Genomic DNA, 16,789 nt, shown 5'->3' on the forward strand with positions numbered 1-16,789 from the left:
GTACTCATGCTCATGTTCATGTCCAGGTTTTCAGTTTCAGTTCTTATCATGTTATTCCATGTCCCATATTGTTTCTTTCGGTTGTTTTACATACCAGTACATTCAATCTGCTGACGTCCCCTTTTATTGCCCGGGGGCCTGCATTTCACGATGCAGGTACGGATTTACAGGACGACGATTCTGCTCATTAGGATTTGCACGTACCAGCTTATTGGTGAGCCCCATCTCATTCGGGGTTTAGACATTGTCTTTCTTTATTTAGTTTTGCATCTAAAGGTATGCTGAGGGCCTTGTCCCAGTAAGTATGTTTTCCAGTTAGACTCATGATAGAGGTTTCATAGACTAGACAAGTCAGTTATGTCATGTCAGACACTTGGAGTCGTATAGCCATTTTGGCTCACTCATGTTTAAACAAGTATTTTATTAAGTATTATGACTTACCATGTTTTATAAAGGCTCATCATGCATTCACGTTATATTCCGCTTATGTTTTGTATCATGATGATTCAGCAAGCCATGTGGTTCGCTCGGTCACATGCAGTCAGGCACCGAGTGTCGTGTTACGTCCAGGCCATGGTTCGGGGCGTGACAGATTCGAACCCAGAACTTCATGTATTCGCCCATCTTTCCAAGCAAAGGGCAAAACTTAAAGACCACAAATATGAGGGGGAAAATTTAATGATCACAAATTTGAAGGGCAAAATTTAAAGACCACCCCAAAAGAAGGGCAATCAGCGCAAAAAAATGGGATATATTTGGACCCAAGATGGGTATATTTGGCCCTTTTCCAATAGTACGAGGTATATTTGGCCCTTCTCCGAATTTAGAAAGATAAGCCAAGTAGACAATCTAGTTGACCAAAGGGTGGATTCCCCCAAAAATGCGGGTAATTGACGACTTCATATCACACAAGTAATGTAAGGGTCCTTAAATATCTCTCGTACAAAGAAAACATATAACAGCCTTTTAAAAAAAAAATCACGAAATACACTGCAATCGTTTTACAACAAGGAAGGGGAGAAAGATTAAGGAGGTGAATTAAAGAAGACAACCTGCGATTAGCTTCTTCTTAATTATCATTTGTTTGTTTCGCTAATTATAAGAATGGAATGGTCCCCAAAATATGCTGCCAATGCATATCTTGACACCCTAAAGTTGGTAAGTCTCTCACCCCCATTATAATTAATTTCCCCTAGATGATCCTATCGTAGTTGGCTTGTCTTGCTAAATATAGTGGTAGTATATAATTTCTTTAATTTTAACGAACAAATTCTGATTTCTGTTACATATTATGAATTAAGCTTTTGGAATTGTGGGTTCGAGTCTAATATTTTAGTCATATCAAAAGATATTGTTACCTTTGCTGTATTTTTGATTCTGATGGGAAGCAAATAGAAGCATATATAGACAGTATGTCATAAGAGATATATGTATATTAAAGAAAACAAAAAAATAATAAGAAAAAAAACCTCCTTATGTAACATAAGAGGAATTGCTCCATTTATAAATTTACCTTGTCAAAAATTTCATCCTCTATTTGCAGAGGAATAAAAAAAATCTCATCCGTTTGTTCAACTCATCCCTTTTGAAGCATTGATATCCATTTGAGATTGACACTGCCGTTTACAATATTTACAATATCAATCCTTAATTTCCAAATAATGTAATCAAACAGAGGATATGTTCTTCCATCTCCTTTTTTTTCCAATTAGATCATGCCTTCAGAAAAAGAAAAATTGCATATGATCCAATCTAGTATAATAAGACCTTAATCTAATGAGGAGTGTCTGTATATTGTATACTTTCAAAATGTCATGGAGATGGAAGTTGTTGATCACCGTGTGAGGCTGATAAATAAGGCAATATAATGATAGTCTGTGAATACCAAACTCCAAATCATACCTATAAAGTTCTGTGAATACCAAACTCCAAATCATACCTGTAAAGTAAGTTTAGCTTTTACACACTAACAATATAAACGAATTTTTACACTATTAGAATATAAGTATACATAATTGACTAAAATAAGTGAATTGTACTACTTGAAAAATAAATTAACTATTCCTAATGTGTATATAAGTTAAATCCACACGTAACTGACTGTCTATTCGAATTATTTGCAGTGTGGCAAACACAAGCATATGTGCAATTCATGTAGTGGAACACAAGAACCGGAGTGCAACGAGTTCCTATCAGCCTTAGCAGCTGGAATGAGCGCCAAGCTAATAGTCGAAGTCACCACCGAAGGCTCATCAACCGTGGCCTTAGCTGCTGCAGCTCGGCAAACAGGAGGCAAATTAGTGTGCATTATTCCCGAGCTAAAACTCGATAAAACGCAAAAAGTAATTCAAGAAACGGGGTTAAACGACATGGTGGAGTTCAAAACAGGTGACCCTGTTGAGGTCTTGCACAATTACGAGAACATTGATTTCTCGTTAGTTGATTGCAAGACGAATGATTATGACATGTTGATGGAGAAGCTCGACGTTAATCCCAAAAGATCGGTGGTTGTTACAAATAATGTAGAAGGGAGAAAAGGGGTAGGAGGACAGTTGAAGAAAGTGGAGAATAAAGTAAAGGTAAGGTCACTACAGCATCCGATTGGTAAAGGCTTAGAGGTAACTATGATTGGGAAAAGCACTGAGTTTGGGAAGAAAGAAATGAGAAGCAAATCAGGATGTTATGCTCATTTAAAGAGAGGAGGACAGAAACAGAATGGACATGTTGTGAAGAAGGGTGATAAGAGCAAATGGGTTTTTGCTGTTGATGAAAAAAGTGGTGAAGAACATATTTATAGGATGCCAAAATCATCTGGACCTTGATTCATTGGTAATTCTAATTAACATGGTTCTATGAAACTCTGATTGAGTTCTCAGAGAAATGAGAATATTGGTGGCTTTATGGATTTCAAAACTAATTTTACAAATTAAAGTGCAGCATTTGATCCTTGAAATTATATGGTATGCTATCTATACTATGTCACGACCCAACCCCGTAGGCCGTGACTAGTGCCCGATCTGGGCACCCGAACCCATCTATCAAATATTATCTCAAATTCTATCAACTCATTCTAGTATATGGCGGAAGCCGACAAGGCTTTATTTCAAATTTAGATAATTTCCAGAAAAATTTCGGCAGAGTTTCCTTTGTTTTACGGACTATCCAATATACCCTGCACGCAGAAAATACCAACAAAAGCCACACAGGTCTAACCAAGTAATATATAAACATATGCGGACCGGCCGCCTCGGCGTATAGGATCGCCCAAACAACATATGCGGACCGGCCGCCTCGGCGTATGGGATCGCCCAAACGACATGTACATACATCCATACAGAAAGACCCTAACCCACAAACATGTCCACAGACCTCTAAACAGACCGACAAAATCATATGACGGGACAGGGCCCCGCCGTACCCATGAACGAATATATACAAATGCACTAATAAATATATATACCAAAAGTATAAGCTCCGGAAAGAGAGGAGCACTCCGAATAGCAGAAAGGGTGTCCTAAACAGGTGGATCACCAGGCTGTGCGTCTGTACCTGCGGGCATGAAACGCAGCCCCCGGAGAAGGGGGTCAGTACGAAATATGTACTGAGTATGCAAAACAGAAGGTACAGAAATAAATCTGAATAATAATCGAATCAGATATATAGAAAATAATACATATCAAAATGTTTATTTCCAAAGTATAAATTATGCATAGGGCACTGGAAAATGTGGTCGCCCGCCTGTCGATGGCGCCACAACACAGCATAACACCAGAAAGTTTCAAATCTCCGAATCCCCGTCACACATCACAACACAGCATAACGCCAAACACAGCATAACGCCAAACATAAGTGGAACCCGGCCCTCGAGCGAGGAGCACGGTGAACCATAAACACAGCATAACACCGGAATGTATCAAAAAGCGCACGACAACAGAACCGGCCCGGGAACCGGCGAACGATATCATAGTAGGCACGAGCGGAGTAGTGAGGAATCATATGCATAAAATCATTATTATAAATCCGAAGGATAAGTAAAATAGTCATATTCGAAATCGGAATAATAATTATCACTTTTTGATTCAAAGTTGTCGAATTTACATAAAGGGCGTCGCGGGACCCACGGACGAGTATAGACCCGAACTGAGCCCGCCTATGAAAAACATACCCATTATACATCAAGCAAACTCCTATAAAAAATTTTGGAGCGATCCGAGCCTCTATGCGAAAAATATGGCATTCAGAGATTACAAAATTCCTTAAAGTGAACATTTTCTATGCGAATTTCGGAAAGCGATTACTTCAAATACATCATGGTTCATATTTCATAAAAACATACATAAGAGTGCCAAAGAATATATATATGGATCATAACATGCTCGGATCTCGAATTTGGAATTCCCTTAAAGCTCTAATCTAGCCTATGTAAAACTAAGGCATGCCAAAAGAAGGAAGGTTGCTTTACATACCTCGTACGCACTTCCAAAATAGCCAATCTAAAGTAAATTTCCAATCTACGCCTCGGGCTCCCCAAGGTCTACAAATACGCCAACGAATACCAAACATTAGTTAAGGGCACTTGAGCCATTCTTTCCAACTAATCATTAAATTCTACAGAAAATTCGGTAGCACTTCCCCTATAAATAGGCCATCCCGAGAATTTATCTCGCTCAAAATCAACAACAACAACCACAATAACCAACCTAGCAACATCAATAATCAATTCGAAAGGCAAAACAACATTAATAGCTCTCTTTTACATCTTTCAACAACTTTCCAAATATTCGTTTCAACGGCTTACTTTCAAGCCACAATATCGTTCGTACATTCGATTATTAACCCAAATCCATACTAACAACATTCTAAACAATTCACATAATTTTTCCAACAAGCCAAGAATTTTTCTCTATGTTGCCCGAAAACAGTCCCCTTAGCCGAGCAACCCCTTTTTTTTCACTTTCCTCATTTTCAAGTCATGTTTTGTATCACAATCTACAATAGAACGATATGATTTTCATAAAATATACAACTTACGTCAAACGCACAACTAACCTCAAAACAGCCCACAAATTCTCAACATCAATCTTGAGTTATTAATTGCTCATTTCCAACTAAAATTCATAACAACGACAACTAAAACGTTAAGCGATACTAATGCGATCTTCGACATATTATACGACCCACATTCGTCCACACTACACATACATATATATTAATGGTTCTCATATATAAGGATTGCATTCAATGCACAAAGTTCTCCAAATCAGTCCGCACATTTACCATATCAATTTCGGGTATTTAACTCTCATTTCCAACACAAAAGTCATCACAACAACCATTTCGACGCTAAGCGATATTAATTCATTCTTTGCTACAAATTGGAGGCCATATACACGGCTACATACCCACCTATATACATACATCGATAGTTCTCATTCATTTCTTCACCCTACAACAATCAACATACTAAATAGAGTTAATTCTTCACTTAGTCACAACACCCATTTACACAACTTCACACACCATACACGACCCAACTTCCAACATACTACATTTCATGATTTTTCATCCATATTGACATACTATAATATGCATACAACATTTATAACTCAAAAACAAGATTAGATCTCACCTTTCTTCTTCAATCCACCAATAGGCTAGGGTTTGCAAATCTCTTAAATGAAAGACTTGATCACTCCAACAATGCTTCCAAGTTACTTAGGGACCTCTAATTAGTTGATTTGTACCCAAGAAATATTTTTAGAGGGGCTTGATTTGGATTTGGTTTTCCATGGTCTTGGCCGTGAGCCATGGTTTTGGTTCCTCAACTTCTTGCTTTATTTTCTAAGTGTGGGAATGTGAAATGAGAGAAAGATGACTAAGTGGTCATCTTTTAAGTCCCCTTAAAATATCTCTTATTGTCTTTGGGCCCACACATGTGTTGGACCAATTAAAATTGGCCACAACAATGTGTGGGGACCACTTCAATCCACACATCTTCTTTCTTCTTTTTTTTTTTTTTTGCAAGAGTTTTAATTTCCAAATTTATGAATTATGGTCCCAATTTTTCCTAAGTGTTCAAGCTAACAATTTCATACACAACTTATGTCTCAAAATAAAATCAAAGGTCAAAAGTCCCGATTTCAAATCCCGGAATAGTCTTGGCCTTAATTTATCATAGTTAATCCGGGTTGTCCCAATGTATAAAAATACGGGACGTAACATCCTCCCCCCCTTAAAAACATTCGTCCTCGAATGTTGGATTTAATGCTACGGATCTTACTCAAATTCGGGGGAGTTTCTTTTTGAATAGCATATATCAATTTCTTACCAAACAATGTAACGAATTTAAAAATTCAAATCACCTGTAACCACACCTGGTGGCGCCTCCTGGTCCTGTCGGCTGGCCAACGCATATATGCGGTTCGAGGGACCGCTAGAACCTGAAGCACCGCCACGGCCTCGACCGCGACCCGCCTGTACCGGCATACCTCATCCCGCAGGGCGCATGGCTGAGGGAGTAGAAGATGAACCCGCGGCTGATCCCGTCGGCTGAACTGTACTACCAGAACCACTTGCCATTGGACAATCACGCATCATATGGCCCTGACGGCCGCAAGAAAAACAGGCTCCCGTAGCTCGGTAGCACTCTCCTGGATGAGATCTCCCACAATACGAACACCGAGGCATAGGTGGCCTCGCCTGGCTGGAACCTCGGCTCACCTGTGAACCTGGAGCTCTGGAGCTCTGGCCTGCTCCTGAGTATCTGGCACTATCAAATCCCTCTCCGGTAGGCTGCGGGGGCGCACTCTGCGCTGGCTGAGAAGACTGTCTAACATACTGTTGAGGCTGCCCGCCTTGAGGCTCCCCAGAATACCCAGCGGACCTGGCCCTCTTGGGCGGCCTCCTGTCCCGATCTCTGCTGGAATAATCAGCTCTATGTCGGTCCTCCATACCCAGAGCATAAGCCTGTAGTCGGGCAATATCCATGTATGTCTGCAATGCCACCGCCATACAGCCATCAATCAAGTAGCGGTCTAACCCCATCACGTATCTGTGCATCCGATCGGCCATATCTGCTACTATGGTAGGTGCGTACCGGGCCAGAGAATCAAACTCCATATTATACTCACGAACACTCCGACCCCTCTGCTGCAGATGTAAAAATCGGTCAACCCGCGCCCGCCGTAACTCAGGGGGCAAAAAGTGGCGGGTAAAAGCAGCCACGAACTCGTCCCAAGTAGCTGGGGAAGCACCCTCACCCCTAGATAGCTCCCAGGACTCATACCAGTGAGCAGCGACATCCCGTAGTCTATGCGAAGCCAACTCAACAGACTCAGTCTCTGAAGCCCTGACCAAATCTAGTGAGCGCCGCATCCCCCGAATAAAGTCATGGGGGTCCTCGTCGGGCTTAGACCCGTAAAACTCTGGAGGGCCACATAATAGAAACTCTCGAACCCTCAGGCTGTCACGCCTATCGTCATCATCATCATCTCTCCGCCCGCGTCTGCGAGCCTGTCCCGCTACCAGAGTGGTCAATAACTGCACAGCCTCTCTCAGTGTCCTGTCCTCCGCCCCTGGCTGAGGAGCTGGAGGCGCGGGAGCTGAAGCCCCTGGAGCTAATGGTGAAGCTGCTCCAGACTCCTCTGACGATGAAGACGTAGCAGAGTCGGCTGGCCGGGACGTAATATCACGCATCATCTGAGCAAGGGTCCGAGTACCCTTCTGAGCCCGGCTGGTCTCTCCTACTACGCCCTTTTTCTTCTGGGCGGCCGTCGCCTTTTTCGGAGGCATCACTGAAAGAAAAACAACAACAGATCAAAACAGAATCATCCTAATAGCACAGTTCTATCGCACGATCTAAGATCAGAAGAAAAGACAACATCCTAAATGTCATGTAGCCTCCTGTTTATAGATGTGGTGCACAACACACCGATAAACAAGACTCTACTAGACACGATCTGTGGACACTCCGAGGACAAACCGCTCTGATACCACTTCTGTCACGACCCAACCCCGTAGGCCGTGACTAGTGCCCGATCTGGGCACCCGAACCCATCTATCAAATATTATCTCAAATTCTATCAACTCATTCTAGTATATGGCGGAAGCCGACAAGGCTTTATTTCAAATTTAGATAATTTCCAGAAAAATTTCGGCAGAGTTTCCTTTGTTTTACGGACTATCCAATATACCCTGCACGCAGAAAATACCAACAAAAGCCACACAGGTCTAACCAAGTAATATATAAACATATGCGGACCGGCCGCCTCGGCGTATAGGATCGCCCAAACAACATATGCGGACCGGCCGCCTCGGCGTATGGGATCGCCCAAACGACATGTACATACATCCATACAGAAAGACCCTAACCCACAAACATGTCCACAGACCTCTAAACAGACCGACAAAATCATATGACGGGACAGGGCCCCGCCGTACCCATGAACGAATATATACAAATGCACTAATAAATATATATACCAAAAGTATAAGCTCCGGAAAGAGAGGAGCACTCCGAATAGCAGAAAGGGTGTCCTAAACAGGTGGATCACCAGGCTGTGCGTCTGTACCTGCGGGCATGAAACGCAGCCCCCGGAGAAGGGGGTCAGTACGAAATATGTACTGAGTATGCAAAACAGAAGGTACAGAAATAAATCTGAATAATAATCGAATCAGATATATAGAAAATAATACATATCAAAATGTTTATTTCCAAAGTATAAATTATGCATAGGGCACTGGAAAATGTGGTCGCCCGCCTGTCGATGGCGCCACAACACAGCATAACACCAGAAAGTTTCAAATCTCCGAATCCCCGTCACACATCACAACACAGCATAACGCCAAACACAGCATAACGCCAAACATAAGTGGAACCCGGCCCTCGAGCGAGGAGCACGGTGAACCATAAACACAGCATAACACCGGAATGTATCAAAAAGCGCACGACAACAGAACCGGCCCGGGAACCGGCGAACGATATCATAGTAGGCACGAGCGGAGTAGTGAGGAATCATATGCATAAAATCATTATTATAAATCCGAAGGATAAGTAAAATAGTCATATTCGAAATCGGAATAATAATTATCACTTTTTGATTCAAAGTTGTCGAATTTACATAAAGGGCGTCGCGGGACCCACGGACGAGTATAGACCCGAACTGAGCCCGCCTATGAAAAACATACCCATTATACATCAAGCAAACTCCTATAAAAAATTTTGGAGCGATCCGAGCCTCTATGCGAAAAATATGGCATTCAGAGATTACAAAATTCCTTAAAGTGAACATTTTCTATGCGAATTTCGGAAAGCGATTACTTCAAATACATCATGGTTCATATTTCATAAAAACATACATAAGAGTGCCAAAGAATATATATATGGATCATAACATGCTCGGATCTCGAATTTGGAATTCCCTTAAAGCTCTAATCTAGCCTATGTAAAACTAAGGCATGCCAAAAGAAGGAAGGTTGCTTTACATACCTCGTACGCACTTCCAAAATAGCCAATCTAAAGTAAATTTCCAATCTACGCCTCGGGCTCCCCAAGGTCTACAAATACGCCAACGAATACCAAACATTAGTTAAGGGCACTTGAGCCATTCTTTCCAACTAATCATTAAATTCTACAGAAAATTCGGTAGCACTTCCCCTATAAATAGGCCATCCCGAGAATTTATCTCGCTCAAAATCAACAACAACAACCACAATAACCAACCTAGCAACATCAATAATCAATTCGAAAGGCAAAACAACATTAATAGCTCTCTTTTACATCTTTCAACAACTTTCCAAATATTCGTTTCAACGGCTTACTTTCAAGCCACAATATCGTTCGTACATTCGATTATTAACCCAAATCCATACTAACAACATTCTAAACAATTCACATAATTTTTCCAACAAGCCAAGAATTTTTCTCTATGTTGCCCGAAAACAGTCCCCTTAGCCGAGCAACCCCTTTTTTTTCACTTTCCTCATTTTCAAGTCATGTTTTGTATCACAATCTACAATAGAACGATATGATTTTCATAAAATATACAACTTACGTCAAACGCACAACTAACCTCAAAACAGCCCACAAATTCTCAACATCAATCTTGAGTTATTAATTGCTCATTTCCAACTAAAATTCATAACAACGACAACTAAAACGTTAAGCGATACTAATGCGATCTTCGACATATTATACGACCCACATTCGTCCACACTACACATACATATATATTAATGGTTCTCATATATAAGGATTGCATTCAATGCACAAAGTTCTCCAAATCAGTCCGCACATTTACCATATCAATTTCGGGTATTTAACTCTCATTTCCAACACAAAAGTCATCACAACAACCATTTCGACGCTAAGCGATATTAATTCATTCTTTGCTACAAATTGGAGGCCATATACACGGCTACATACCCACCTATATACATACATCGATAGTTCTCATTCATTTCTTCACCCTACAACAATCAACATACTAAATAGAGTTAATTCTTCACTTAGTCACAACACCCATTTACACAACTTCACACACCATACACGACCCAACTTCCAACATACTACATTTCATGATTTTTCATCCATATTGACATACTATAATATGCATACAACATTTATAACTCAAAAACAAGATTAGATCTCACCTTTCTTCTTCAATCCACCAATAGGCTAGGGTTTGCAAATCTCTTAAATGAAAGACTTGATCACTCCAACAATGCTTCCAAGTTACTTAGGGACCTCTAATTAGTTGATTTGTACCCAAGAAATATTTTTAGAGGGGCTTGATTTGGATTTGGTTTTCCATGGTCTTGGCCGTGAGCCATGGTTTTGGTTCCTCAACTTCTTGCTTTATTTTCTAAGTGTGGGAATGTGAAATGAGAGAAAGATGACTAAGTGGTCATCTTTTAAGTCCCCTTAAAATATCTCTTATTGTCTTTGGGCCCACACATGTGTTGGACCAATTAAAATTGGCCACAACAATGTGTGGGGACCACTTCAATCCACACATCTTCTTTCTTCTTTTTTTTTTTTTTTTGCAAGAGTTTTAATTTCCAAATTTATGAATTATGGTCCCAATTTTTCCTAAGTGTTCAAGCTAACAATTTCATACACAACTTATGTCTCAAAATAAAATCAAAGGTCAAAAGTCCCGATTTCAAATCCCGGAATAGTCTTGGCCTTAATTTATCATAGTTAATCCGGGTTGTCCCAATGTATAAAAATACGGGACGTAACATACTATAAGAGAGCGCTTGCTTTTAGGAGTGATCTTTCGCTATTATTGAGGAGATAAACAAGCTTACTTACTAATAAAGCGACCAGCAGCACCTTATTTCTTAAAGTCAACTTTCTCCCTTTCAAATGAAGGGAGGAGAAATGTGAAGGCACGTCTAAGATGAAGTTGCTCCAAGCATTGTGGACAAACTGAGAGTTCTTTTAATTTTTCTTTTCTTTTATACCCTTTTTTCTAATTTCTATCCCCCCCCCCCCCCCCCAATTCTTTTTTTCATTTGCCTTTTCGTGCCTAAGGAGAAAAAGGGGCCGTGGAATTTGGTGGTTGTATTTAGAATGGTCGATAGTGATTACATTGTAATTTGTCTCTTGTTGCTTTGTTATGTACTCCAAAGACATAATTCAGGATTTTAACTTACTGCGTCTGGAATATCATTGTACTTATTATGGTATACTCTAAAAAGACGAGTGCAGATTAATATAAATATATATATTTCAAAGTATTTAAACTATATATATAGTCCTATACTTACATCAACCTCTGCTTCCCAGTGATCAGCGACTTAATTTTTCTATCATCAATAAAACGTCCATATGGAATTTAAGTGGTTGCTGAGGGCCTCTCTATTTTCGTTTTTTCCGTTTCGTCAGGTGCACAGTGTAACTTTTGACCACACCTCAGATTAGGCCAAAACAAAACAAAAAATCATTAGTTACTACCGAGGACCAAACGAGCCATCATACTTGTTCAACATGTAAATTTTATTTTAAAAATTTAAAGATGACATGTCCGAATTTACGGTATTGGGATAGAAGGAGTAAGACAACACAATTGAGAATGTCTTATGAAATGATTTAGAAAAAACAACACAAAATATCTCTGAAATGTAAAATATTTATCCGCCCATGCCGCCTTGCCCCCTGCTAAATTAACTTCACTTTTACCCAGTCGGCTAAAAATATTTAATGGAGTACCCCCTGGTCCAAAACTCTTCCTCCATGATACCATTTCAGTATATTTGTGTGTCATGATGGTATCACGGAGGACTAAGAGAAGGACTGAAGCAGTCCTCCATGATACCATCTGAGTATACTTATATATCATGAAGGTATCATGGAGGACTAAGAGAGTGTCTCTTTGAAGGACTGAAGCAGTCCTCTATGATACCATCTCAGTATATGGTATATATGATAGTATCATGGAAGACTAACGAGTGTCTCATTAAAAGGATCATCCATGATACTGTCTCACTATATGTATATAAGATGATGTATCTTAGAGATTTTTTTGGGGAAAGTGTCTATTTTGAATAAATGAACATGATCCTCTATAATACCCTGTCAATATATTATATATACCATATGAGTCTCATAAAGCGCTGATGAGTGTTTTTGAAGAAATGAAAATAGTCTTATGTGATATCATCATGATATATAAGAGATAGTTAACAACTTCCGTTAGTATATTTTGTCATTTTTAGTTCTTTTGTTAAGCATATAAGTTGCAATGGATCTCAACCATTAATTGTTTTATGGTACACGTGGCACAAATCTACAAGATCATTGAATATTACTTGACACATTGTACTTGACTGGATCTTTTTCCGATATCATGTTGGTATCATAATTGTCACGACCCAACCCCGTAGGCCGTGACTAGTGCCCGATCTGGGCACCCAGACACATCTATCAAATGCTATCTCAGATTTTATTAACCGTATTCCAGTATATAGCATAAGCCGACAAGACTATATTTTAAATTTAGATAATTTCCAGAAAAATTTCGACAGAGTTTCCTTTGTTTTACGGACTATCCAATATACCCTGCGCACAGAAAATACCAACAAAGGCCACACAGGGCCAACAAAGCAACATTTAAACATATGCGGACCGGCCGCCACGGCGAATGGGATCACCCAAACACAACATATACACGCATTCATACAGGAAGACCCCCAACCCACAAACATGTCCACAAACCTCTAAACAGACCGACAGAATCATATGACGGGACAGGGCCCCGTCGTACCCCTGAGTGACGTACATTTATACAATAGCAGGAGACTGTACCAAAAATATAGGCTCCGGATAAGAGAGCGCCTCAGAATAGCAGAATAAGATCCTAAGCGGGCGGATCAGCGAACCTGTCGTATGTACCTGCGCGGCATGAAAACGCAGCCCCCGAAGAAAGGGGGTCAGTACGAAATATGTACTGAATATGTAAAGCCTGAAGTAGAGAAACCAAAATCATAACCGGAAACAGAACGAACAGAAAGGAATGCAAAAATCCAGAATACCAAATGCATATTTCAAAACATAAGGAATGTGTACAGAAACATATGTCATATCATGTCCGGCCCCCGCCAAGGGACTCGGTAGACAGAACGTGGTCACCCTCCCGACGCTGGTGCCACAACACATAAGGATCAGAATAGGGGATAACCCCATAACATAGCATGTCATGTCAAATGGCCATATCGGATCATATCATATCATATCAAAATAGTGTACATGGCACAGCATACTCCACAACCCATGTACACGTATACCTGCCCCCTCACCATCGAGGCACGGCGAACAATGCAGAGGAATACGCTTGACAACATATCCTGGCCCGGGTTCAGTGAAGGAAACATTGAGACATCCACGAGTGGAGTAGTGAGAAACTAATGCAATATGAGACATAATACATTTTACAAGGACTCGATGGAGTATTCCGAACAACAACCATATTAATGAAACCGCACGATAGTCACGGTGCGTATATTTCGGATAACAAAAATAGATTATGTGATAATAGTCTTCTTGGGATCATTTCCATATTCTAAAATAATTTATAAGACTCAATAGAATAACTTAAACAAGTGTCATTTAGTAGTCAGAAGAGTAGTTAAGACGTTTCCTTTAAAACTTCTCAAAATAAGTTAAAATGCAATAAGAGTGAAATCGAGCATAGTGGGCCCACCTCGGGTCAACTAAAGTGATAGGCTCAATTTACGTACATTAAGTCTATAGAGAGGGAATAACAAAGTGCACGAATAGAGTCGTGAGTAGTCATATGCATAAAATCATTATCATAAATTCAAACATAAGTAAAATGATCATATTTGAAAATCGAAATAATAGTCATACCAAATTCTTTCAAAAGTCGTCCGAATTACATAAAGGAAAGTCGCGGGACCCACGGACGGGTATTGACCCGAATCGGGCCCGCCTATGGAAAATATACTCATTATATGCCATATAAACTTCTACAAAAATATTGAAGCAATCCGAGCCTTTCGGTGAAAGATATGGCGTTCACAAATTACGAAATTCTTTAAAGTGAAACCTTTTTATGCAAAGTTCGGAAAGCGATTATTTCAAAGACATAATGGTTCATATTTCATCAAATCATACATAAGAGTGCCAAGGAATATATATAAGGATCATAACGTACTCGGATTTCGAATTTAGAATTTCCTCGAGGCTCGTAATGTAGCCTATTGAAAACTAAGGCATGCCAAAAGAAAGAAGGGTTGCGCTTTACATACCTCGAACGCACTTCCAAGATAGCCAATCTAAAGCTAATCCAAATCTACACCTCGGGCTCCCCAAGGTCTACAATTACGCCAACGAATACCAATCATTAGCTAAGGGCACTTAAGCCATTCATTCCAAGCTAATTATTAAATTCTACAGAAAATTCGGCAGCACTTCCCCTGTAAATAGGCCATCCCGAGAATTTATCTCGCTCAAAATCAACAACAACAACCACAATAACCAACCTAGTAACATTGATAACCAATTCGAAAGGCAAAATAATAATAGTAACTCTCTTTTACATCATTCAACAACTTTCATAAATTCAACTCGACGACTTACCTTCAAGCCAACATCGATGCTTATATATTTAAATACTAACCCGAATCCATACCAACAATACTTAAAGACATTCTAAGCAATTCATACAACATTTCCAACAATCCAAAATTTTTCCCTTCCTTTCCACATAATGTAACTCTTCCATTCTAACTTCACACCATCCAACTAATATCAACATTTTTCCCTATTCATTAACTAACTCAAGATTACCCAAACATATTTCAATAACATTTTAAACAATATCCAAGGATTCAAACCATTCCGCCCATTTTCATATTCCATTCGAAACTTCTACAATTGCAACGGAACTACCAAATCGCATTGTTTTCTTCCAAATTCATTAATAACAACCATAGTTCACACTTAGCATCTTACTTTCATAATTGCATAAAAATTATATAAAAATCACATAATTTCTCATAACAACATACAACCAATTTCAACACCAACTCAACTCGTTAACCTTTTATCTACGTCATCAATGTCACAACGACACCTCTAACAAGCTAAATAAATTTTTAATTCACCATTCTCTTTCATTACTGTGGCTCACGGCCACACTCCTCTTCACACGGCTCAATATATAATTCAACATCAACATACATAACCCGTTTGTATTCAACACACATCTACCAAGATATACAAGTCTAAACTACCTCCAAAACATGTAGAAAAGAATTAAATCTTACCTTAGAGACAAGCTCTAATTTTTCACCATGAAATGTCTTCAAGAAAGCCATGGCCGTGAGTTGCCATGGCTACCATGAGCTCCATCTTTTTCCTCCTCTTGATCTTCAAATCTCTCCAATTAATTGTGTAGAAGGGGGCAAAAATGGGCTGGGCATGAACAGTACCCGTGAACAGTGGCGCCGCCCGTGAACAGTTGCGGCGTGAACAGTGAACAGCCGCCGTGAACAGTGCCCGAACCCCTCTCTCTCTCTCTAGGCTTGAGAGCCCCTCTCTCTAAAACCTAATTTGCAAGATTAATTGTAGTGTAGTCATCCACTTATGCTCATTTATATAATCTTTACAAAGTGGACATGTGTCAATTTTCATGACATGTGTCCATCTTTATTCAAGGCCAACCAAATCTCGCCACGTGTCGTGGGGCCCACTTTCGATAATTAAATTAATTCCTAATCTCCAATATTAATAATTTTATGCTAAATAAAATTTATAAGCAATTTTTGTGATAATCAAAGTTGAAAATTAAAAGCTCTTATTTCATGTCCGAAAATAATTCCGCATTTAACTTGAGTCGATTTGCTTGCGGATAATTCGTCGTATAAATGTACGGGGTATAACAATAATCTTGGAGGCATTTCGGATAAATAATTTTGAGGGGATAAAAATAAGAGGTATAAGCGAATAATTATTTTGTTTTCAGGACGCATCTGCGATTTTTTTTCCCCTCTTTAGTCGTAGCATATCCATCAAATCAATATTCGTATATAAATAATCAATTATTGGCCGCGACATTATTTGGTGGAATATCTGGGAAAATCTGGAAGATACACAAAAGGGTGTTATAGCCTGTTTGGCCAAGCTTATTTTTCCCCCAAAAGTCCTTATTTTTTCAATAAGTGCTTATTTGAAAAAAAAATGAGGTGTTTGGCCAAGCTTTTGGGAGAAAATAAGTGTTTTTGGAGAGTAGCAGAAGCAGTTTTTCAGAAGCTAAAAAAAACA

At 39.6% G+C, this 16,789-nt stretch overlaps 2 protein-coding genes across 4 annotated transcripts; one reads left to right on the plus strand and one right to left on the minus strand.

Moving 5' to 3' along the window:
- Positions 1 to 954: 954 nt before the first annotated feature.
- Positions 955 to 2,972, plus strand: LOC132599971 (uncharacterized). Its single transcript, XM_060313114.1, has 2 exons — positions 955 to 1,158; positions 2,124 to 2,972. Exons 1-2 carry the CDS (start codon positions 1,105 to 1,107, stop codon positions 2,820 to 2,822), a joined length of 753 nt encoding a protein of 250 aa, XP_060169097.1. The 5' UTR covers positions 955 to 1,104; the 3' UTR covers positions 2,823 to 2,972.
- Positions 2,973 to 3,039: 67 nt separating this feature from the next.
- LOC132645448 (uncharacterized) lies at positions 3,040 to 11,658 on the minus strand. 3 transcript variants are annotated; one of them, XR_009584107.1, is made up of 6 exons: positions 10,651 to 11,215; positions 9,488 to 9,555; positions 8,482 to 8,570; positions 5,630 to 7,793; positions 4,467 to 4,534; positions 3,040 to 3,549 (listed from the first exon to the last, which is right to left on the minus strand). XR_009584107.1 is itself a non-coding variant. In XM_060362431.1 (4 exons), exon 4 carries the CDS (start codon positions 7,789 to 7,791, stop codon positions 6,490 to 6,492), a length of 1,302 nt encoding a protein of 433 aa, XP_060218414.1. In that variant the 5' UTR covers positions 7,792 to 7,793; positions 8,482 to 8,570; positions 9,488 to 9,555; positions 10,651 to 11,215; the 3' UTR covers positions 5,272 to 6,489. The 3 variants fall into 3 exon arrangements, 2 of the variants coding, with proteins under 2 accessions (XP_060218414.1, XP_060218415.1); XM_060362431.1 differs by lacking the exons at positions 3,040 to 3,549; positions 4,467 to 4,534 and having other exon boundaries at positions 5,272 to 7,793; XM_060362432.1 differs by lacking the exons at positions 3,040 to 3,549; positions 4,467 to 4,534; positions 9,488 to 9,555 and having other exon boundaries at positions 5,272 to 7,793; positions 10,651 to 11,658.
- Positions 11,659 to 16,789: the final 5,131 nt, after the last annotated feature.

The sequence above is a fragment of the Lycium barbarum genome, chromosome 6 (genome assembly GCF_019175385.1).
Source record: "Lycium barbarum isolate Lr01 chromosome 6, ASM1917538v2, whole genome shotgun sequence".
Lineage (NCBI taxonomy): Eukaryota > Viridiplantae > Streptophyta > Magnoliopsida > Solanales > Solanaceae > Lycium > Lycium barbarum.